The sequence below is a fragment of the Bufo bufo genome, chromosome 2 (assembly GCF_905171765.1).
Source record: "Bufo bufo chromosome 2, aBufBuf1.1, whole genome shotgun sequence".
NCBI classification, from domain to species: domain Eukaryota; kingdom Metazoa; phylum Chordata; class Amphibia; order Anura; family Bufonidae; genus Bufo; species Bufo bufo.
This window is the reverse complement of record NC_053390.1, coordinates 151477908-151502898: the sequence shown is the minus strand read 5'-3', so window position 1 is coordinate 151502898 and position 24991 is coordinate 151477908. Positions and strand designations below refer to the sequence as shown.

The window sequence follows — 24991 nt, the reverse complement described above, 5'->3', positions numbered from 1 at the left end:
CTGCTGACGGCCAAGAGGAGGAATTAAGTAGCCCCCTGGGCATCGGACCACCGAGAAATTTCCCTGAAGGGTCGATGGCCAATTAGCCTATAACTTCACCAATCACTAGTATTAAGTGTATGAGGTTTGACATTTACTGGGAACCAAGGGCAAGGAGTAGGAAAGGCAATGATGCTGCTTTACAACCAAGTCTCCAGTCAACACTCAGTTTTCAAGGGTTGGTGGACTTCATATTTGAGCTGCAAACTAGGATTTCTTTCCATGACATTTCATGTAGACAAATAAGATGCAAACCTCTTAGTTTTCCTAGGATCCCTCCAGATGATGGTTCGGATTTGTGTTCGCCTTCACCTGGAAAAAGTACCAAAACATTGGCTGCTCTTAAGCCATATTTATAATGCCATGGATATGAAATGGTGATGTGATTGATGAGTATCACTACTTCAGATCACTATGACCTATGATATAACGGGAATGTCACCTCTGCTGTAAACAGACACTATTTGAAGATTTAGAAGATGATGGACTGTAACATACCCCCATATATTCTGCCCTTCCTCCAGCGTATGAATATTGCAATGGCGACAAGGACCACTACAGGGATTATCAACAAAGTGATAATGAGGATGAAGGAGACTCCAACTCCGCTTTGCTGAACGACAGTCTGCTTCGCCTGGCCATTGTGCTGTTCCGTGGCCGTAGTGTTTGATTTGGGACGGCTTCTCACACGCGTTTCCAAAATTTCCGTTTCTGTGAAGACAGGATTAGCACATAATCCATGTACAATTAAAAAGATAAAGACAAAAAAAATCTGTAGTCGGCACTCATCTCAAGATATTTTCTTGTCAAACTTATGAGCAAAACAAGGTTGGAGAAACAGATTTCTATTACCTTCAGTTCTGCTTCTTCGGTGACACCACTGGATCTCCTTAGTATTGAGTGAGCACCATTGTCACGGGTGCCATTCGCTCTGCCAAAATATTTCCCTAAAAAGGACCTTTCACCTCTTCTGACATTTCTGCTTTAGTAACTATTTACATTCCCCATTTAATAATAATTATGGTGCATCTATTCTTATAACTCAATTTTGTCCAATTCTTCTATTATTCCTACTAGTAGTTTATGAATGAACTGCCAGCTGGGTTGTTACCAGTTGGCGGTGTTTTCATGCACAGTCTCACAATCAGTGTTGCTAGTAGTAGACTGTGCAGGGACACACCCAAAATGGTAACACTGGAGACAGGTACTTCTTAAAGGGCATCTGTCAGCAGATTTGTTCCTATGAAACCGGCTGACCTGTTACATGTGTATTTGGCAGCTGAAGGCATCTGTGTTGGTCCCATGTTCATATGTGCCGCATTGCTGAGAAAACGAGATTTTTGTATAACTTACCAGTAAAATCTCTTTCTCGCTCTTTCCTTGGGGGACACAGAAGACCTTGGGTATAGCTCATCTCCATAGGAGGCGTGACACTAAGTGAAAGCTGTTAAGCCCCTCCTCCACAGCTATACCCTCAGCCTGGAGAGAGAGACTGCCAGTTGCGTGTCCAAGCAGTGAGAAAAGGCAAAGTCCAACAAAGAACCAACAAGCCAACTACCCAACGGGTAACACAAACTCGGAAACCGTGTAGAGAAAAACAATGAATGGGTGGGTGCTGTGTCCCCCAAGGAAAGAGCGAGAAAGAGATTTTACTGGTAAGTTATACAAAAATCTCGTTTTCTCGCCCAGTTTCCTTGGGGGACACAGAAGACCTTGGGACGTTCAAAAGCAGTCCAAAAGGGGAGGGACCACAGCTCCAAGGCGAAGCACCCGAAGGCATCAAGGAACCGCCGCCTGCAGACCCAGGCGGACCAAAGCAGCATACGCCGAAGCCAGAGTATGCACCCTGTAGAACTCTGTAAAGCGTGCAAGGAAGACCTGTGGCCGCCTTGCTCAAATGCATGGCCGAAGCCCAATACCTCCGGCCCAGGAGGCACCGACCGCTCTGGTGAAATGAACGGTGACAGCAAAGGCAGAATCCTGCCCTCGGTGCGGTAACCTCAGCAATAGCCAATCTGATAAAGCGGAGGAAAACGACCCTGGAGTCCGTCAACTCTAAGCGCGGACCTCCAGGAAACCCAAGAGACCGAACGTCGACAAGAGTCGGAGATCTCCAAGTAAAACCGGCAAGGCCCAAACAACGTCCAAATCGGTGAAGTGTTGAAGCGAAAGGCAACACCACCTTCAGAAGGAAGGAACGGGATGTAGAAACAGCCCTGTCCTGGGAAAAGACAGAAGGCTCAGAACAAAAAAAGGGGCCATTCAGGCACCCGTCAGAGACACGACTGATACGGAAACACAACCGTACAGGACAGGCGGGGTAGAGAGAACTTCTGTAACGGCTCCAAGGAAAAGATTGGAGCGCCGAGAGCTCAGTATGTAGTTCCCAGGGCGGTACCGAAGGACAGTACAGAGGAACCCAAGAGCCATTTCAAGTAAGAAGGTCTTGACAGGCCCAGAGGGCCGGGGAACGCTGGAAGAGGAAGAACAGCGCTGACACTTGACACCTCAAGTAAAGGAATCTCAGTCCCAGGTCCAGGCCGGACTGGAAAAAAGACAGAACCATGGGGAGAGAAAAAGTCAGAGCGGGGAATGCACAGCTTCCCACAGAACCCCAGACAAAAAAAAAAAAAAAAAAAACATAAGTCTTACGACAGATCCTGGACGAAAATACAGCCAGGAGCGGACAATAGCGAACCCGCTGGAGTCGCCTGGCAAGCGGGCGAAAACCCAATGTGATCAGGCGCAGACCAGTAACACGGGCAGAAGTCGACAAAACTGGTCCAGTCGGCCCCCGAGCAACGTTGTCCCGTATCCACCCAGTGGGGGGCAGAAGGACAGACGGAACGGAACCAAAGGGTCCGCCCAGTATCCGCCAGATGCCAGGACAAGACAGGCTAAAGTCCATGCTGATGTAGCCATGTTCTACAGTCCCGGTGTGGGAGATCAAAGGACAATCTGGACCGAAAGGTAGTCCCCCCAAGTTACCGAGAAGGTAAGTCTACAGCAGGACCATTGTCTTAGAATGGACCACGCAATCTGCACTCAGCGGGAGGACAGAACGCGGTAGACTCGGTAAATAGGCACAGCCAATACAGCCAGTGTGAACAAGGGAGACAGAACGAGGCCAAAAGGAACACCGGAACCATCCACATGAACAACCATGCTCTTCCCAGAGGGGAGGACAGTGAAGGAACAGCCTCTGAAGTCTGGCGGGACAGAAGCCACATCGGAGTGATCTGTACCGAGCGGGAGCCAAACAGAGCCAGCGAGATAAGGTAGTCGAGACAGAGGCCGGCATAACACCCTCCAACCGAACGGAGGAGTGGGCAACAGGGAAGCCATAGGACAGCTCAAAAGCAGAACCCTGCTACACTGCGAGATGCCCGGTTCACCGCCTCGCAGAAGGCGAATACCCTGAAGAACCCAAGGTGGAGGTCCTCCGACCTGGGTAATCGAGCACCCAAGAGAATTTGGGTGACCTTCCCGAGAAGGCCTGTACCCAAAGGGTTAACATGGATCCGGCCTGGAGGGCGGCGCTGCGATCCCCTGGGGGCGGAGGAACCTCCCGGCGGGAAAAATTCGCGCCTGGAGAAGTTCCCGCCCCCTCCACCAGAGGCCGGAATTTTGCGGCCTAGTAGGCCGTGAAGCCGGGGACTAAATTTGCGGCGCCCGGTATGTACCGCCAGGACCTGAGGCGGAGTGGCGCATCAAACCGGCCGCGGGTGCCCACCCCGCGGGCCGGTCGGAATTGCGGCCCAGCAGGCCGCGAAGCCTGGGCCAAAATTTGCGGAGCCCCACCGACCGGCACCGACGGTCGGCCGGGGCCTGCTGGGCCTAGAAGTCAAGCCCAAAGCCGGCCGCGGGAGCCCACCCCGCCGGCCGGAGGAGTCAGGGGCCCAGAATGGCGGCTTGCCGGCCGCGGGAGCCCACCCCGCCGGCCGGAAGAGTCAGGGGCCCAGAATGGCGGCTTGCTCGGAATGGCGGCTTGCCGGCCGCGGGAGCCCACCCCGCCGGCCGGAAAAGTCAGGGACCCGGAATGGCGGCCTGGCAGGCCGCGGAGCCTGGGCTAAGATTTTTGCGGCGCCCGGCCGCACCGGAATACCAATGTCGGCCGGAGGCGAGGCCTTACTCCACAGCCGTCAGGAGCCTCAGGCCTGGAGCAACACTCCGGTAGGAGATGTAGGGGGGGACCCAGAGACCGGGTGCCTGTGCTGATAAAGAAATAAACTATGTTGCCGCTTCTGTAGCTGGCTGTGGAGACAGCCACTGGCTGCATGTCCCAGGCAGGAAGGGGGCAGAAGGAGATTGCCGCTCTGCGGCACCCCAGGGGCCAGCATAGATCCAGCAGGGGACTAGAGGCCCAATATGGGGGTCAGGCACGCAGGAGACCAGGGTGGGGGGGTGGGAGACGTAGGGCTGGAGAAGCCAATCTCTTACCACAGCCGTCTTCACCCTCGGTCCATTCCAGCAGGGTCGCCCCTTCAGCTACTGGCACCGTAGTGGCAGGACGCTGGAAGAGGGACTTGGCGTGCGGGCGACCCTTGCGCTGGCGGGATGTAGGGGAGCTGGGCTGCCCTGATCCACCTTGTCTTCTGTGGGGGAGGCAGCAGTGCGGGTGACCGGCACTGGCGCAGCTCAACCCCGGGAGAACAGAGAGGTCTAGTGCGACTCTGTTATCCCTGATGATCTGGAACAAAAAGAAAAGAAAAAACTAAAAAACTAAAATTTAAACAAGGAGAAACCAGCCCTGCAGAGCAGGGAGTGTCTTGCCTCCTTGGACACTAAGCAAAAAACTGGCAGTCTCTCTCTCCAGGCTGAGGGTATAGCTGTGGAGGAGGGGCTTAACAGCTTTCACTTAGTGTCACGCCTCCTATGGAGATGAGCTATACCCAAGGTCTTCTGTGTCCCCCAAGGAAACTGGGCGAGAAAGATGATGTTTTAATATATGTAAATGATCCTCTAGGGGCAATGGGGCGTTGTCATTACACCTAGAATCTCTGCAACTGCTGCACCCTCTGTACTTTGACAGGACCAGGCAGTGTAAATATCATCATGTCTTGCCCTGTCAATCAAAGTCGAGAGGGTGCAGCAGTTGCAGAGAGAGCAGAGCGTCTAGGTGTAACGACAACGCCCCCGTTGCTCCTAGAGGCTCATTTGCATATATTAAAACCTCATTTTTCTCAGCAATGCGGCACATATGAACATGGGACCAACACAGATGCCTTCAGCTGCCAGGCACACATGGAACAGGCCAGCCAGTGTCATAGGGACAAATCTGCTGACAGGTGCTCTTTAAGCATGTGATCTAACAATCAAAGTGATCACATTGCTAAAATTTTAAAAATATTACCATGTTTGTTCTATGGTTTTACTCCCACGTAATCATTTACTTTTAAAGGATGAACATGGCACAGTGCACAGCACATGCCTGAAATGTACCTGTTATTTCTTCAACCTCAATGCCACCCTTTTTCACTGATCGATGCTCGTCGACTAAAAATAGAAAGAAATTCAGAATGATGATTAAGTATTGGACTGAGCCTGCCAAGGATGGTTACTGAACAAATCACGCAGAATGCTGGCACGATCGGACTTCATACTGTAATGGGGCACGTCTGTTAATTCAATATCAATAAGGCCTCATGCACACAAACGTATGTTCTTTCCGTGTCCGTCCCGTTTTTTTTTTTGCGAACCGTATACGGAACCATTCATTTCAACGGGTCCGCAAAAAAAAAAAAAAAAAAAAAACGGAAGTTACTCCGTGTGCATTCCATTTCCATATGTCTGTATTTCCGTTCCGCAAAAAAATAGAACATGTCCTATTATTGTCAGCATTACAGACAAGGATAGTACTTTTCTATTAGGGGCCAGCTGTTCCATTCCGCAAAATACGGAATGCACACGGATGTCAACCGTATTTTTGGCAGATCCGCAAAATACATACGGTTGTGTGAATGAGCCCTAAGGGTGCAGAAGACATAGCCATGACACAGGTGACTACAGGACATTTCTTCTAGAAAATATGCAAATAAAAGAGCTAAAGGGAATGTATCATCTATATTTAACTAAAACCAGATAGTAGAACATGTTACTTTTCTTCTCATCTATTTTTATTTTCTGATTGTAGTTTTTTTATATTTTATTTCCTGCACATGATTATGGGGGCAGCCATCCTGCCTGAGCCGTTAGCAGGGATGCTCAACCTGCGGCCCTCCAGCTGTTGACAACTCCAAGCATGCCATAATACCTATAGGCTGCCCAGGCATGCTGGGAGTTGTAGGTTTGAAAAAGCTGGAGGGCTGAAGGTTGGGCATCCCTGCTTTAGAGGAGCCGCATAAACCATAGAAACCTGTAGTCAAGAAAGTACTCAGTGACTGGAGAGTGGTGTGGTTATGCTTTGTGCACTGTGCAGGGAGGAGGAGAAGATAAGCTGTGTCCATCACCAATTCCTCGTGGTGGATATTGTGTTATCTGCCTCAAGATTTATACCATAGGTGTTCCCTTTCAAGGTAATCCTGCCTGTGATGATAATGAGATGACTACTAAACAGTGATCCCTTCAGAATTGGAAGTGTTAGTCTATTGTAATGCTCAGTGGCCAGAGTGATAACTGCAAGATTTCAGGATTTCTTTACATTTTTTTAAATCTACAGCAACATGGAAAATTATATATATATATATATAATAATCTACAGCAACATGGAAAATTATATATATATATATATAATAATCTACAGCAACATGGAAAATTATATATATATATATATATATATAATAATCTACAGCAACATGGAAAATTATATATATTATATATAATTGAAACTATAGTATAACAACACTACAACAACATATAGGTCATTTTCTAATGATATAGTTCCTTAAGGACAATTGCAAAAATTTTTAAATTTTGGATAGGAGGAGGCAAACAGAACTGTAATGGGAAATTCATATATATATGCTATAATTTAATGATGAAGGCGTTAACACAATCAGTGTGCCTTTCGGGTTTTCAAACATATCACTGGCTAGTCTAAATCGTAAAAGGTCAGTCAAATGATTCACAACTCACTTTCCGAGGGAGAGAATTTCCACACGGTATCAGCATGCGCATCTCCAACAAAAACGGTGCCATCTTCTGAAGCGACCATGTCGTGAGGCATGTCAAAACTCTGCAACACAAAAGCACACAACTCTTATGAGGACTCAATGCCCCCAGCACATGCTTTACGGTATTTCAGTGTACATTATATGTGGGTAGAACATGTACTGGGCTCCGCTCAGAATTAAGTAAATGTGAAAGACCACAAAAGCAAGTTACCTTTCTAACTGGGACAAATGTGCTTAGGATCTCTCCCGTGGAAAAGTTCATCACAAAGCCTTGCACAGGCACAGTATCCCAATAGGACTTGCCATTAACTGCAAATAATATTCCACCTAAAACACAAAATGGTACAAGGTCTAAACGTTTTCCTTTAATAAATGTAAAAAATTGCTAAAATCGTGAGCTAACAAGACATCATAGAGATTTTCATACTGCAGACTAGAGAGGTCATACCTATCGAATATGTGTATTCAGAGGGATTCTACATTAAAGTGGCTTTAGGGTCCATTCACACATCGGTGTGTGTTTTGCGGATCCACAAAACACGGACACCGGCTATGTGTGTTCCGCATTTTGCAGACCGCACATCGCCGGCACTATAATAGAATATGCCTAATCTTGTCCGCAATTGCCGACAAGAATCCGCATTTCCGGATCTGGGCAGCACATCGTGTGGCCCCATAGAAATGAAAGGGTCCGCAATTCCGTTCAGCAAAATGCGGAACAGAATTGCGGACGTGTGATTGAAGCCTAATACTGATGACATCTTCTGGATAGGTCATCAGTATCTCATCAGTGGCGGTCCAATACCTGAGACCCCTGCAGAGCAGCTGTTTGAGGAAACAGCACTCGCAGTTTTGCCACGGCCTTCTCGCAGCTTAACCTAGACCATATGACGTCACGTTCACTGGTCACATGGCCTAGGCGCAGCTCAACTCCGTTGGAGTGAATGGGGCTAAGCTGCAATACCATGCACAGCCTCTATACAATGTACGGCACTGTAACTGGTGAGCAGAGAAAAGGCCGCGGCGCAAACAGCTGATCAGCAGGGGTCCCATGTGTCAGACTCCCACTGATCAGATACTAATGACCTCTGAGGAGGATGGGTCATCAATAAAAAAAAAAAAACTCTCAGAAAGCCCCTTTAATTAGATATGTTGGTGTACAGCGGTCTTCAAATCCTGACACCGATTCTCTATTAGATTGAGGTCCAGACTTTGACTAGGCCATTCTACTATTTATGTAGAGTCTGAGGGGCTGAGCTGCAATACCATGCACATCCGCTGTACAATATACAGTGCGCTGTAATTGGTAAGATGAGAGGAGGCCACGGCGCTACTGTGCGCACTAGTGTCTTCTCAGACAGCTAATTGGCGAGGTTCCTGCTTGTGGGACCCCCACCTGTCAGGTAGTAATGAACCATCCAGAGGATAGGTCACCAGTATAAAATTCTTGGAGATTGACAGTATGGTTCTCTTTGGGAGACAAGGGCTTGGGATTGGGTGTAGGGGGCATTTGTACTCGGTTCACCATAAACAGAAAGTGATGGCATATCACAGGGATACAGCAGGAAGGTAAAGGTCACCCATGTGAACGCAGTGCAGCCTATTGATTCTGAGGACCACGGGGGTCCCAGCAGGTCAGAAAGTCATGAACTTTCCTAGCAATTAGCTATCACTTTGTGTGATTAGACTTTAATGTTTATGTTCTGCACAGTCAGGCATGGTTAGTAATTGGAGACTGGAGATTATGATTGACCACTTTCTGGACAACAATCATCTAATGTATATGGATTCTTTAATACGTAATATTCATTTATTATTAGCATGATACAAAAATAAAATATTACCTGAAATATAAGAAATGGCAAACACCTCTGCCCCAAATTCTTTGTGTTTGATTTCTTTGACAAAGTGTCCAGTTTCTGCTTGAAAACACTGAATTCTCCCGTTCTCTCTGTCAGCCACACACAGCTGCCCGGCATCCGGTACCATGGCTAGACTATGCGGAATACGGAACTCTCCAGCTTTAGCGACCCTTAAAGATGGTTCTGAAAAAGACATTCATTCATCATATTCATTCTTCCAAAGATACAAAAAGAATCCTAAACACTGCTCAGCTAGACAAGCTTCAGTGAGAGGAAAAAAGGTTTAAGAAACCCTGCTGCACTTAAGAAACTCACCTTCTCCCCATTCCATGATGAACATCCCATGGGGTGAATACTGTACAATTCTACTGTTGCAGTAACCATCAGATACAAAGACGTTGCCGGTGATGGGATCCACTGCAACGTCAGTTGGCTGACAGAAATGCCTTTTGTCATTGCCGGGTTGGAAAGCCACCCCCAGGGTTAAAAGAGGAGCACCGTTAGGCCCAAGCTTGAAAACCTTAAATGAAAAGAAATAAGTTTCTTATTGAGAACACTTCCCTCTGGAACCTTATTTAAACCTTTAACATATTTAAATGTTTGGATCATGCGTATCGCTTCTTTCCTCAAGACATAGATGCTCAGGACAAGAACATGGTTTTGCCTCTACACAAATCACTAGTCAGACCACACGTGGAATATTGGGGGAGATTCATCAAGACAGCACATTCTGCGCTGGTCTTAATATCCCCAGCACCGAGAGAGGATGCACCACTTTTATGACGAGGCACAGGCAGACACACAGCTTGCAACTTTTTAAAGACACTTTTCTGCCGCAAAGGAGATAATAAATGTCCCCCATTGTGTACAGTTTTGGGCACCCGTGTATATTAAGGACATAGCCAAACTAGAGCTGATACAGAGGAGGGGAACCAAGGTAATTAAGGGAATCGATGGACTGCAGTATTAGAAAAAGTTATCAACTGTATGAATGGACCGTATAGAAGTCTGTCTAATGATCTCTTTACAGGTGGGCTTGTAGCCATGACAAGAGGACATCCTCTTCAGAAAAGAAGGTTTCACCATCAACATAGGCGAGGATTCTTTAGCATTCGAGTGATGAGACTATAAAACTCTTTGCCAGAAGAAGTTGTGATGGTTGATTCATTGAAGGGCTTGGATCCCATTCTTGAAAGTAATATTATAACTAGACTTCTAAAGATAGGACATTGTCTTCCTCTCCCAACCTGTTCCTTTTAGAATGCAGGAGCTTCAAACCTACACCTGACATTTAGGCTGTACGACGCATGATCGCTATCCGGCAAATGCACACAACTGTATCTACTTTGCGGTTATGTATATCGGCCGTGTGCATACTGAACTTTTTTCACTTCCTTTACTAGAACTGTCTATTCTCGTCTGCAAAATGGACAATAGGACGCAGCTGCATGGATGCAGACTGCACATCCATCTGCTGTCTGCATTTTTTTGCGGACCCATAGAAATTAATGGATCCGCATGCAATCTGCAAAAAATGTGGACAAAAACTACGGTTGTGTGCATGAGACCTGATAACGTAATATGTATACGTTTCCACACAGTTCTACCGTACCTGGTGAAGGGCAACATCAGTGACCCAAAAGTTGCCATCACTGTCGACTGTTATCCCATGAGGCAAATAAAATCTGAAATATAACAGGTCAAAATGTTGTTTTTAATAAAGCTGAAGAATTTAAAGGATGTTACAAAATAATTATTACTACTCAAAAATTTGATGAGTACTAATAATTTAATACATTGTAAAGTATGCAAAAATGTAATTTGCCCAAAAAATGAACGATTTCTGATGTGAAGTGTCAAAAACCACAGAATAACTGGTATAAGGACAGATTAAAGTAAAGCCCTGTACTGAAAATAAAAACATCGGGCAAGGAGGAACAAGCTCAAACAGCTGATTGGTGGGGATCCCTGATGTTGGACCGTCACCAATCAGATACTGATACTAGAGGATAGGTGTCCGGGATTAAAGTCTCGGAAAAACCCTTTTAAATATTCTATGGAAATTTGGATTCAAAAATACCCTTCCAGAAATATTGGCGAAGGGAAACTATGCAGTTCCCAGTAAAACATTTGTAGCCGCTCAAGATATATTTTATCCAACTACTGTTTGAAGTCCAGTGCCAACAATTTTTGAAACAAAGGTGGTAGAAACTGTGCCCATCTTACTTCCTACATACACTTTATTTCCAATTACATTCAGACCGCAACACATTTATCACAACTGGTTACACACTACATTAAGATGTGGCATCACTCTTGCAGGCTGGTAAAGGGTTCCTCATTTTGATGACTAGGAAAGGGGAGAGGAAAGAAGGGCACACAGATGATATTCCTAGATGGCGGGTAAAGCACGTCACCCCATTCGGACTACTGGTAGTAAAGCCCATGTACGGCCAGGCTCAGACTCGTTGTGTCTCGGTTGTCCTAGATCTAGTTACACAAATACAGATCACAGACAACGTACAGGTTCCGGCCAGTTGACTGCAGGATGGCGGAGGTGTTTGGATTAACCACGAGGATGGCGCTTTCTTCAATAGGCCCGATTCCTCTTTGTTGATAAACAAACTTTCTGTCGAAAGAGCTGAAACCAAAATAACAAATCATAAAAATTAATAATAATAAAAATTATAAAAAATAAATATATATCCGGCAATTATATGTAACAAAATAACATAGTAAGATAGAAAATTACAAAAGCCCGTTAAGTCCACCCTATAATCTTACAGTGTTGATCCAAGGGATGATAGATGGATCATGGATCAATGATTCATCTCCAGTAAACTAATACATATAACTTGTGACATCGTATATATTTCAAGAAAAGCATCCACACTGACAAATAATATTCTGTAATTTACTTTAAAAGGAGTTGTTCAGCTTTTTGGACTTTATTTTTTTAACCGTCAACCCCAGCCTGCAGTACCTGTTGAAAAATCATACTCACTTGATCCCCATTGCCCCAGCTCCCGCAGTGGTCTTCTGGTTTCCATCCTGTACACTTCAGGACGGATGGAGTCACGTTCACTGCTGCAGACAGTTACTGTCGTCAGCAGTGATCGGTCCCCAAAATGCACATGACCTAGTAGGAACAGCTGGCTGGGGTTGACAGAAAAATATCCTCCCAAAAGCTGCAAACCCCTTTTAACAAAATTTCTTTTTTTTAACAGGAACAAAACAGACTGACACTAGTGTTGGGCGAGCATGCTCTGCCGAACACAAATTTTACTCGAGAATCGCGATGCTCGGCACATTGCGGTTTTCAGCCGAACACCGCATGTGCCCGAGCGCGATGCTCGAGTCTCCTCCCCGCATGTTTATTGCCTGCTACGCAGCCAATAAACCTGCAGGTAAGTGCTGCCATCACTGTAATGCCGCAGCTACTGGCATTACAGTGATTGACTGGCCGAAACGCGTCATCGAGTGCTATAAGGCACCCGATGACACGTGTTCGGCTCAGTCTTAGTCAGGGAGAGCTGTGCTGAAAAAGGGACAGATAGTGTAGGGAGTGAAATAGTAATATTTTTTTTTAAGGACTATAGTGGTGTCTGGTTGCAATATATATTATTAGCGCAACCTGAGCTAAATTGCGTGCAATTGTTAGTGCTGCTTCTGATAGTGACACAGCCTCTGCTTCATCTTTTATTTTACATTTGCCCAGCCTAAATATCTGTGACATTCAGCGCAATTGTTTGGCCGCTGGTGACAGCGACATTACCAGCGCTACATCTCCTGTATAACGTTTGCGCATCCTAAATATCAGTGACATTCATTCAGTGTAATTTTTTATTAGCCGCTGGTGACAGCGACATTACTTGCGCCATACCTCCTATATAACGTTTGCGCATCCTAAAATTATCTGACATTTAGTGTACTTTTTTCATAGACGCTGCGGACAGTGTTACACAAACATCTCCTGTTTAACGTGTGCGCATCCTAAAATTATCTTTGACATTCTGTGTACTTTATTTGCGCATACACTTACAAAACCTGCGCTACTGTATGTGTGACATACTTGCAAGCATATATACCATTTAATATGCGCAAGGCGAGCAGTAAGGGACGGGGAAGTGGCGGTGCTGCTGATGGTGCACGCAGAGGTCGTGAGGAGATATTGTGTAATGATTCCCAAACTCTTGAGCATCTACAGTCACAAGAGGACGGTGGGGAACAGCAATTAGTGTTTCACGAGGTAGATGATGATGATGATGATGATGAGACACAGTTGCCAATAAGTCAACCGCAATTAGTGTCTCAAGAGGTTCATGATGAGGATGAGACACAGTTGTCAATAAGTGAGGTTGTTGTTAGGTCAACAAGTCAGGAGGATGACCAGAGTGAGGAAGTGGAAGAGGATGTGGTGGACGATGAAGTCACTGACCCAACCTGGGAAGGTGGCAAGCTGATAGAGGACAGCAGTACAGAGGGGGAGGGATCCGAGGCACCGCAACAGGCTGGAAGAGACAGTGGGGTGGCAGAAGGGAGAAGGTGGGCCACACCAAACAGACCAGCAACTGTTCCCCGGAGCAAACCCTTGTGGAAATCTCCCTCGCCAAGGGGTATGTGTGGCGCTTTTTTGAAGGAAAGTGCGGACGATAAAAGAATTGTCATTTGCAACCTGTTCCATACCAAAATGAGCAGGGGCGTGAACACTAGCAACCTCTCCACCACCAGCATTCAAATACGCAGCCACCCACCCACAGGCCATAGCACTAAATGCGCACCTTTCCAAATTGCTGGCCCTGGAAATGTTGCCATTTAGGCTTGTGGACACTGAGGCTTTCCGCAGCCTGATGGCGGTGGCCGTCTCGCGTTACTCTGTCCCCAGCCGCCAATATTTTTCACAGTGTGCAGTCCCAGCCTTACACCAGCATGTGTCCCGTAACATCAACCGTGCCCTGACCAACGCAGTTATTGACACTGGGTGAATGTTGTAGAGGCCGGGAGCGAGTTGTACCCTGGGATGGCACAGGTGCTACCGATGCCAAGTATTGCGGGCCCTACTTCCATCAGGGTTTCCGCCACCACCTACTTTAGTGGCTGCAACCCCCCTTCTACTCCTCCGCCTCCTCCTCCACTTCTACCTTTGAATTATCAACTTGCACCACCAGTCAGTAGCTGGAAGCAGTGTAGCACTGCAGTGGGGAAGCGGCAACAGGCGGTGCTTAAACTGATCTGCTTAGGTGACAAACAGCACACCGCCACAGAGCTGTGGCAGGGGATAAGGGACCAGACAGAGCTGTGGCTCTCTCCACTCAACCTACAACCAGGCATGGTTGTGTCTGATAATGGCCGTAACTTGGTGGCGGCTTTGGAGCTCGGCAAGCTCACACACATACCATGCCTAGCCGACGTGTTCAACCTAGTGGTTCAGCGGTTTCTCAAAACCTACCATGCCTAGCCGACGCGTTCAACCTAGTGGTTCAGCGGTTTCTCAAAACCTACCGCAATTTGCCTGAGCTACTGGTGAAGGTGCGCCACAAGTCATCGACAGCTTCCACCGGTCTGGCAACGCTGCAGCAGCGCTTGCAATTGCCAGCTCAATGACAGTTGTGCGACGTGAGCACGCGCTGGAACTCGACGTTCCACATGTTGGCCAGGCTTTGAGAGCAGCAGAGGGCAGTAGTGGAATACCAGCTGCAACATGGTCGTCGCCTTTCCAGTCAGCTTCCACTGTTCACAAGCGACGAGTGGGCATTGATGTCTGACCTCTGTGAGGCTTTACGCAACTTTGAGGAATCAACACAGATAGTGAGCGGCGAAAACGCTATTATCAATGTAACCATCCCACTTCTGTGTCTACTCAAACGCTCGCTGCTCACAATTAAGGCGGAGGCTTTGCATGTGGAAGAGGTGGAAATGGGGGAAGACAGTACACAGGGTGATAGCCAGACCACCCTCATTTTCTCAGCGCAAATTAGATTATGAGGAGGAGCAGGAGACTGTTTCCTCCGCTACAGAGGGTAGTACCCATGGAAGTTTAATTCCATCTGTTCAGGGTGGATGGGTAGAAGAGGAAGAAGAGGATGAGGAGATTGAGAGTCATCCTCCTGATGAGGACAGTGAAGTCTTGTCTGTTGGGACTCTGGCACACATGGCTGACTTTGTTATGCTGCCTTTTCCGTGACCCTCGCGTTGTATGCATTTTGGACAACACCGATTACTGGTTGTTCACCCTTCTCGATCCCCGCTACAAAGAGAACTTCTCATCTCTCATTCCTGTGGTGGAGAGGACTAGCAAAATGGTGCAATACCAGAAGATCCTTGTAAAAAAATTGCTCCCAAGATTTCCAGCTGACAACGTTGGCTGCAGAGTATGTAGTTCCTTGGCCAACCGAGGAGGGGAGACAAGGGGAACACACAGCAGTTCCAACAGAAGCAGGGCAACACTCTCCAAGGCCTGGGACAGTTTTATGACACCCCGCCAGCACCCTCAACCTGATGCGCGGCCTAGTGTCACAAGGAGGGAAAAATTTTGGAAGATGGTGAAGGAGTACATAGCAGACCGTGTCAGCGTCCTCAATGATCCCTCTGGGCCTTACAACTATAGGGTGTAAAGCTGGACACGTGGCACAAATTAGCGCTCTACACCTTGGAGGTGCTGGCCTGCCCCGCCACCAGCGTTTCGTCAGAGCGTGTATTTAGTGCTGCTGGGGGCATAATAACTGATTAGCACATCTGCCTGTCAACTGAAAATGCTGACGACTGAGTCTTATAAAAATGAACAAGGCCTGGATTTCCCCTGACTTCTCTACTCCGCCAGAGGAAAGCGGCTGAACATAAAGGCACTCTAAATATGGCTTTTATGGTGTACTGAATACACTGTATTGCCATGCACCTCTTCCACCACAAAAAAGGGTATATGGTTCAATCAACCTTTTCTCGTCCTCCTCCGCCATCATATCAACATGCTTATTAGGCTGCCCCCGCTCCTGTTTTAGAGGGTCACCAGCAGGCCCTCGCCCATAATGTTTTTGAGGGTAACTAGCAGGCCCTCGCCCATAATGTTTTGGAGGGTCACTAGCAGGTCCCCGCCCATAATGTTTTGGAGAGTCACCAGCAGACCCTCACCCCTAATGTTTTAGATGGTCAGATCAGCAGGCCCTTGCTCCAATAGTTTTTGAGGGTCACCAGCAGGCCATCAATCATAATTTTTCAAGGGTGTGTACGATACACTCCTTTATGTGTAATAAAGGGTGTATTGTAGTGCCGGTTCCTTGTAATTTTTGGCAGCCCTTTCCCTTAGTGCATAGGCTTTATGAGAGTAGGAGTCCCACTACCTGAACAATTGTACCACAATGTGAATTAGGCCCTCCTTTATGTGATATACAAGTTGTATCGGAGTGCCTCTTCCTTGTAATTTTTGGCATCACTTGCACTTTATATACAAGTAAATATACAGGAAAGAATGTTTCCTAACAATTTTTCCTCTAAATTCGATTTTATCTTCGGTTTTGGGCGTATTATTGTCAGTCTGTTAAAGTGGCATACTACTCGGACAACATCGTTCCCAGCAGCTACCTGGGAGTCCAAGATGCATCCAGACATCCTCCCCCATGCTGTTACCGAACCATTTCGGTGGTGTTTCCATCAATTTCTGACCTTTTCCTGTAAACCAGACACCTTCCCCTCTTCAGAGCAGGGGGTGCCTGGTTTAATGCTCGGGTTCTCCCATTGACTTCCATTGTGCACCCGAGCATCCCGAGGTGTTCTACTCGAGCACTTTGGTGCTCGACCAACACTGACACTTGTTATAGGAAAGACCACTGCTGCAATTCTACATTTGAACACCAGAGAGCGCAAAAGTCAAAGTTATGAAACTGGTCTAGACATTTCCTATGAGTGAAGCAAACCAATGCTTGTACCTTGCATTATGAAATCAGATAAAAAAAAACTGCTGGAGTGAGAACTATAGGGGTTAAGATGTTCATGTCACAGTTGGACCCGGTTTTCACCCTTGTTTATGGGCTGCATCTAGTACTGCAGATCAGTCCCAGGCAAGTGAACAGGGCTGAGCAGGAATAGCAGACATGGCTGATACACAGTAGGAGCGATGCTCTGAGTAGGGATGAGCGAAGCGTGCTTCTGATCCTAGACCCAAAGTCGCTTCGCTCCAAACTTCGTTTTAATGCTGTACAGAGATCTGTCTCTGTACAGCCTTAAAATGTATGGGCTCCGGCAAGGCTGAATAACTTCTGCATTTGATTATTAAACTTAAAAAACATTTTAAAACAGGTATCTGAAGTCTGCTTCGGTACCGACTGGTACCTCAGTACCAAAGCCAACTTAGGAACCTAGTTTTACAATGGTTTTCAAGTTCAAAAATCAAATCCTGAAGTTATTCATCGAAGTCTTGCGGGCACAAATAATTTCAATGAACTCCCTTGCCGGCGCCCATACATTTTAATGCTGTACAGAGACAAACGTCCGTACAGCATTAAAACGAAGTTTGGAGCTAAGTGACCTCGGATATAGGATCTGAAGCGTGCTTCGCTTCTTCATGGACCTAAGCCTAAACTACCCTATTTTACAGATACATCTGGAATTGACAATATAAACCAATACCCAGGCAATGAGGATGAAATAAGTCTTCACTGAGCCACTGTGCGGGCAGCATGGTGGATAGCACTTGCAGTGCTGGGGTCCTAGGTTTGAATCTGACCAAGGACAACAACATCTGCATGGAGTTTGTATGTTTTACCTGTGTTTGCATACTGATAGGGACCTTAGATTGTGGGGACAGCAAGTAAAGTTAATGTCTGTAAAGCAATAAATAAATAAAATGAAACAAATAAAATATAAATATATATATATATAGTCTTCCTATAATGGCTATTGAAGCTCTGAGGTTAATTGAAGTATGGCCGGTGTTATTAACAAGCTATATTCCTACAAGTCACATGTTACTTACTTTTCATCCCACACATGGTCACCTCTGTGAAATATAACCAAATTGTCGTTGGGATCCAGAGCTAGCCCCGACACCTGCCCTACTTTCAAATTTACTCCAGGCCAGTCAACGTCCTCTTCCAAGTGAAAACCTAAAAGGAATAAAAAAAATAATAATAATCTATAGGGTTCACATTGCATCTATATTATCACTTCATAACATACTAGGTTTGGCCTTCAGATAAAGCTTGCAAATTATTATAAATGATAAATAGTCCAGAATATCTTCCAATCCATTCTACATTCCTAAACTAATGCATTATTAAATTGTGACCGGGTGTTCACAATATCCACCATAGAATTTAAAGAGGTTTTCCAAAAAGCAGCTGGCCCCGCAAACCCAACTTAATTACACATACCACGCCTATAGAAGAAAGCTTGTAATATACTTATCCTCCTGAAGTTGCATGGATTGGCCTCTTGGAAACCCGGTCAAATGAGAATCCCCATCATGAAAATCCAGCTTCTGCCGACGTCACTTCCTTTTCCAGGTTTCCAGTCTGGACTATGAATGGGATGTCACTTTCACTGTGGAGGGGGCCAGAAGTATTCCCATCCCTGGTGCATGTGCAGACTCCTGAATGCACTTCATCTACACATGTGCAGGGACGTGACATCCCATCCATCGTCAAGGCCGGAAAACTGGTAAAGGATGTGACGTTTGCTGGAGCATCACGTGACCAGGTTCCTTTCTTCTTCAAGCATATTATGTGTAATTAAGGTGAGTTTGAAGGGTCCGTGGGGGTCCTGGAAATCCGCCTCATAATATATATTCTTTCAGCACTAAGGCCACATATTGGCCAGATGACAACAACTGCGAAGATACGATAATTAGGAATGACTGCTAATTTAAGTGACTGAATGGTCATTAAAAAAAACTTCCAGACTTTTAGCAATAAATCAGAATAGCAGGAGCCAAGTGAGTTGGAAGAGGCTGTTAGAACGTGACTGCTATACTATTCATTGCCCTGTGAGTGCCGCGTGAGCCAGTTATCACTGTTATTTCTGTGTCTGATGAATTAGTTCACACCATAATTATCTCTAGTGTCTGCCAGTTGCTCTACCATGCCAAGTAATTGTCCTACACAGAATAATAACTCAGCCCCTTTAACAATGGAACGCCATATAAAGCACATTAAAGCGGTTTCTAGAAGATACAGAAGCTCTATGGCACACGCTGATACTGTACACTAATCATTTTATAACTTCTAGAAAGAACTAAATGTTCTCCCTCCACCACGTAGGTTCCTCTACTCTCATTAACTGGTTTTCTCCAGCTGAGCAGAACATTGTGGTGCACTTCTAATGATATCTAGTGCTGCTGCAGCTTGTCGGCTGAGTCCCTAAATAACATATTCACCGAGTGCCCAAACGACATAGAAATAAACACAACTGATATATGGATCCAGTGTTCATTATATTCCCAGGCACATCTTCCTCGGGGATGTGTACCCACTAAAGGGACCATTTATAGGCACAAGCCTACAGGCATAATCAACCCTGTCCATCGGGGAGGGAAACAGTACTTTTATTAGGATCCACATATGAACCAGCAGCACAAAGAAATGGGTTAATTGCACTTGATGGTAGTATTGTGTACCTTAGACAACCTTTTAATTTATTGCTTTATTGGCCCCATTAGAAACCCTGTTGTCCCTTTTAGAAGCTCTACCTCGGGATCCTATGCTCCCTTGCAGAGCCACCTGCAGGGCCGGTGGCTTTATGGATCCTAATCTACTTTTTACAATCTACTATTAGTTTTATTGCAGACCAACAACTGTAACCTGATTTAACGCATCCATCAAAAAGTAGAATTCTAGAATTGAGCAGGATGAGATAAAATATAACCTTTATTTAAAGGGAATCTGTCACATAGAAACATAGAATGTGTCGGCAGATAAGAACCATTCGGCCCATCTAGTCTGCCCAATATACTAAATACTATGAATAGCCCCTGGCCCTATCTTATATGAAGGATGGCCTTATGCCTATCCCATGCATGCTTAAACTTCTTCACTGTATTTGCAGCTGCCACTTCTGCAGGAAGGATATTCCATGCATCCACTACTCTCTCAGTAAAGTAATACTTCCTGATATTACTTTTAAATCTTTGCCCCTCTAATTTAAAACTATGTCCTCTTGTAGCAGTTTTTCTTCTTTTAAATATTCTCTCCTCTTTTACCTTGTTGATTCCCTTTATGTATTTAAAAGTTTCTATCATATCCCCTCTGTCTCGTCTTTCTTCCAAGCTATACATGTTAAGGTCCTTTAATCTTTCCTGGTAAGTTTTATCCTGCAATCCATGTACCAGTTTAGTAGCTCTTCTCTGAACTCTCTCCAACGTATCAATATCCTTCTGGAGATATGGTCTCCAGTACTGAGCACAATACTCCAAATGAGGTCTCACTAGTGCTCTGTAGAGCGGCATGAGCCATAATTCTGGACTATTATCTGCAGTAATACTGCTCTAAATTGCTATTTTTGTATTTTCCTACTGCCCCCCATTCCCCCGCTATCAGCATATAAAGCTGTGAAGAAATACAGTCTGGACTAATGGAGAGGACTCCTGTGTGCATACATGACAGTCTTGACAGCGTATTTCAGCGCAGTTTTATATGCTGATAGCAGGGGAGGAAAATGTAAATAAATAGCAATCTGATTCTTTATGTGCAGTGCTACTTATTTATAACTGCAGATAATAGTCCAAGACCATGGTGACAAACCCCTAATCTAAAATGATATCCAGACATCCATAAATTGCTTGCATGTTTTGGAAAATCGCCTGACTCATAGCGCACTCTTGTAGTGGTAACCCATCCCTCAAAAGCGCATATAATGTCATGAGATCTGATAATTAGCAGGCAACATAAATATCACAAATTCAACAAGAGACCAAACATACAACTTGGGATTAGTTACAACTTATGTAGCTATAAATGTTATATCTTTTCTTTGGCTACGTTCACAGTAGCGTTGTGAATCCGCTAGCCTGATCCGATGGGCTGTTCTGACATAAATGCCGACTGCTCGTAGAACAAAAACCACTGCATGCAATGGTGTTTGTCCGGCTGAAACCTGGCATTTATGCTGGAAAAGAGTCAGTATCACTGCCGAATCCCTTTATAGTCAATGGGGATCTAGCACTACACGGTCATATCTGGCACTGCCGGATATAGTGAGCTCAGCCAGATCAGGCTACTGGAATTCAAACGCAACTGTGAACGGGGCCTTAGTGACGGAGGACGTTGTATTCATGCACCGTGTGTGCTGCCTCCTGTATTCATGCACCGTGTGTGCTGCCTCCTGTATTCATGCACCTTGTGTGCTGCCTCCTGTATTCATGCACCGTGTGTGCTGCCTCCTGTATTCATGCACCGTGTGTGCTGCCTCCTGTATTCATGCACCGTGTGTGCTGCCTCCTGTATTCATGCACCGTGTGTGCTGCCTCCTGTATTCATGCACAGTGTGAGCTGCCTCCTGTATTCATGCACCGTGTGTGCTGCCTCCTGTATTCATGCACCGTGTGTGCTGCCTCCTGTATTCATGCACCGTGTGTGCTGCCTCCTGTATTCATGCACCGTGTGTGCTGCCTCCTGTGTTCATGCACCGTGTGTGCTGCCTCCTGTGTTCATGCACCGTGTGTGCTGCCTCCTGTATTCATGCACCGTGTGTGCTGCCTCCTGTATTCATGCACCGTGTGTGCTGCCTCCTGTATTCATGCACCGTGTGTGCTGCCTCCTGTATTCATGCACCGTGTGTGCTGCCTGCTGTATTCATGCACCGTGTGTGCTGCCTGCTGTATTCATGCACTGTGTGTGCTGCCTGCTGTATTCATGTATTGTATGTACAGAATTTACCTTTAGTAAAAATGAACCCTGCACTGAAAGCCACATCTGGCCTTATCCACAATTAAACTTGTAGATATGCTTGAACCACCCTAACTCCTGGATGCAGATGTTCCCTCAGGATATCACCCTGACATGAGAGAAATGCATATTTAAGGATGATGCCTCTAAGTTTTAGCTAAATGTTGTAAGAAATGTTACCTCATCTTCTTAGTGTTACATTGAGTGTTTCTCCTGCTAGTGTTGATCAAATATTACGATCCAAGGATTTAGCTTTATGATAATTAAGGATAAGCTTAGGATAACCTCCGGCAGTGTATACATTCCAGGATTCAGAATGATAAATGGAATCACATGGGTTGACACATGGGTCACACATTTTTTGGAACATGGATCGTTATCCCTGGGGACTCTTTAAAGGCTGTACAAACACCTTTGCATTTTTTTTCTATTACTATTATTGTTGAATTGCATGTATTTTGTGTTAAAAGATTTTTTTGGGGGGGTTTATTAAAAAATAAAATAAAAAATTGTGTTTTCTTTGGCTTCTATAGCATGTACATAGAGCACGCAGCCCACTGCAGAGAGCTGATTTGATGCCATGCAAGCCCCCAAAAATCCAATTTCTACAATTCCTTAATGCACCGCATATGCACAACATCACCCACATTATCTGATAGGCGCAAGCAGCACAGTATACATAGAACTGTTGTGAAGGAAACCTCCCCGTGTCCCCAGAAATTTACAGTTAAAATTGAAAAGTAAACTGTAGACTTAAAACACGTGCCCGTAAGGAATCCCAACAAACGGCTTGTCCTGCAGTAAGAATTTATCTGGTCCGGGAACAAATATTTTCATCCATTTATGTTATATTAGTCACTGTCGAATCTAGAGGAAATGAGACTGCTCTTTCTGCTTCTCATATTTTGTAGCTTGCTGGCATTCAATGCAGGACAACATGGTAGAAAAATATATCTGACAGTTCATAAATCATATTGTGTAATGCACTAGAGATAATTACACTAAAAGCAGCCACTTCCATAGAAGCATTCAGAAATAAAGAGCTCAAGCAATCCCTTGTCCTAAATGGAACCATAACATGGTGTATAGACTGAACAGTGGTGGGGCAGCAGACAGCCACATCCCTAGGACATAAAATACTTGTATAGTTACATAGGTTGATAAAACAAACATATCCAGGGTCAGACTGGCACACCAGAGGATCCGCTAGTGAGCTCAGACTCTAATACAATAGTGGGCCCCAACTATTTAGGGGGAAAAAACTATTTGGCTGCCTTTGGCGCCAATCACTTGCCACTAGGGTCTAATTCATTAATTCAAAACCTATTATAGAAAATATAGCGGTTGAGCCCTGAGAATCATTTTCTGTGGTAGACCTAAGGGACTCCAGTCCAATACTGATCATGTCCATCAAGTGCAAGCTCTCTCAGATCAGTTATACAATAATAATTAGATTAATGATAATCCTCACTGAATACTTCTAACCAGGCAACCTTTTAGCTTTTTGTTTTTAATTTTAGCACAAGGCTTGCCTGCTATTACTAAAGATCTTTATAGTTGTCTACCCCTTTCAAACAGTTTCCTAGTGCCTTTTTAATGGATGACAAATTTCCTAGACATAACAACAAGGCACATCGATGAATACAAGGCAGCCAAGACTTCTGCAAGGTGGAAATCACCTACTCTTTCATTTCCAGTTGTCCAATACAGGGTCATAGAATCTTATTGTCAGATATAAATACTACTTGACATAACTCCAGAGACCTTTTAGAATATATACTTGCCATTCTCACAAGTTATTTTCTTGTCAAGTGAATACACTCCCCAGATATCTCCTAATTACTTTTTGTGTCCTGCACTCTGTTCTTCCAGTTTATACTTTCTTTTTAGGTTTTATTGTTTATTTTTCCTATTACAAACTCAATTAAAATTTTGGGAAATTCAGTCTTAAAGTGGACCGGTCACTAATAATCCATCCACTAGAAGGTAACAAACACGGCCTACACTCTTGAATCAAGACAATGTTCCTCCTTTTGTTCCGTAGAACGGTTTGTATGAACATTGTTTTTTTGTTAAAGACAACAACTGATGCTAAGCGGAACTGAGAAACGGTCCGACTATCCATTTACAGAATAGTTTGTTGATGCAGAATTTTTTTTTCTCCAGTCTGAAACAGAATTCAAATTCCCTTAGGCTACATGCACACGGACATGTGATGTACATTTTTTTTTTAACGGCCATCACAAGTCTGTTTTAAGACCAATGGTAGTCTATGGGGTTATTTACACGGCAATTTTTTTGACTGTCAGTGAAAAAGGGACGTAAAAAATTACGTTCTATCTTGTCCGTTTTTCACTGACAGACTGCCCCGAAACAATTGAATGGGTCCATTTTTAACGGCCATTTCTCAGAAAGGCATCAGTAAAATAAACGTCCGTTAAAAATGTCCAATATCTGGCTGAGTGGTTACATCTAATATCTGGCTGAGTGGTTACATCTAATATCTGGCTGAGTGGTTCAAAATACTGCACCAGATACATGGCAATTAAATACCCTTTCTGAATACAGTAACATTTGTTTTTCGTGACGTTATGTAACATATAGCTCCATTAAAGGGGGTTTTCCAGGACATTAATCCTGATGACCTATCAATATCAGATAGGTATGGGTTTGAAACCTGGTATCTCTGCTGATAAGTTTATTGCAGAGTACACAGCTCCGTACACTGTGTAGTGGGCCATGCCGGGTTACTGCAGCTCAGTCCTATACAACTGAATCAGACAGACATGGCCACTACACAGTGCATGAAGCTGGGTTTCCGTCGTCTTCTCCCCAATTAGCTGATCAGTGGGGGTTCATGGAGCTGGAACCCGTCGATCGGAAATTCATGACCAATCCTAAAGATAGGTCATTGATATAAAAACACTGTACTTTGTAAAAGTATAGGATGTAGAATCCCAAATTGGTTCTTTCATGGTGCTATAATAGAAAGAAAAGCCAAATACACAGATAATAGGAAAAATCTTAAAAATACAGAAACAAGGGATAGATAACGGTTATATCATTAATCTTAAACAAAATAAACTGCTCAACAAAACAAACTGTA

The 24991-nt window shown here is 45.0% G+C and overlaps 1 protein-coding gene across 4 annotated transcripts in view; it reads right to left on the bottom strand.

Moving 5' to 3' along the window:
* The window catches only part of PAM (peptidylglycine alpha-amidating monooxygenase), a 190600-nt gene that overhangs the window by 7725 nt on the left and 157884 nt on the right, over positions 1-24991 (bottom strand). For 2 of the 4 annotated variants that reach the window (XM_040421586.1, XM_040421588.1), the window contains 10 exons: positions 17982-18111; positions 11538-11654; positions 10626-10698; positions 9329-9533; positions 8996-9196; positions 7363-7478; positions 7114-7213; positions 5482-5535; positions 538-750; positions 295-351 (listed from right to left, as the gene is read on the bottom strand). In XM_040421586.1, the coding sequence (XP_040277520.1) occupies positions 295-351; positions 538-750; positions 5482-5535; positions 7114-7213; positions 7363-7478; positions 8996-9196; positions 9329-9533; positions 10626-10698; positions 11538-11654; positions 17982-18111 (1266 nt within the window). The remainder of the gene's footprint in view (positions 1-294; positions 352-537; positions 751-5481; positions 5536-7113; positions 7214-7362; positions 7479-8995; positions 9197-9328; positions 9534-10625; positions 10699-11537; positions 11655-17981; positions 18112-24991) is intronic. The other 2 variants (XM_040421587.1, XM_040421589.1) reach the window with 1 other exon arrangement.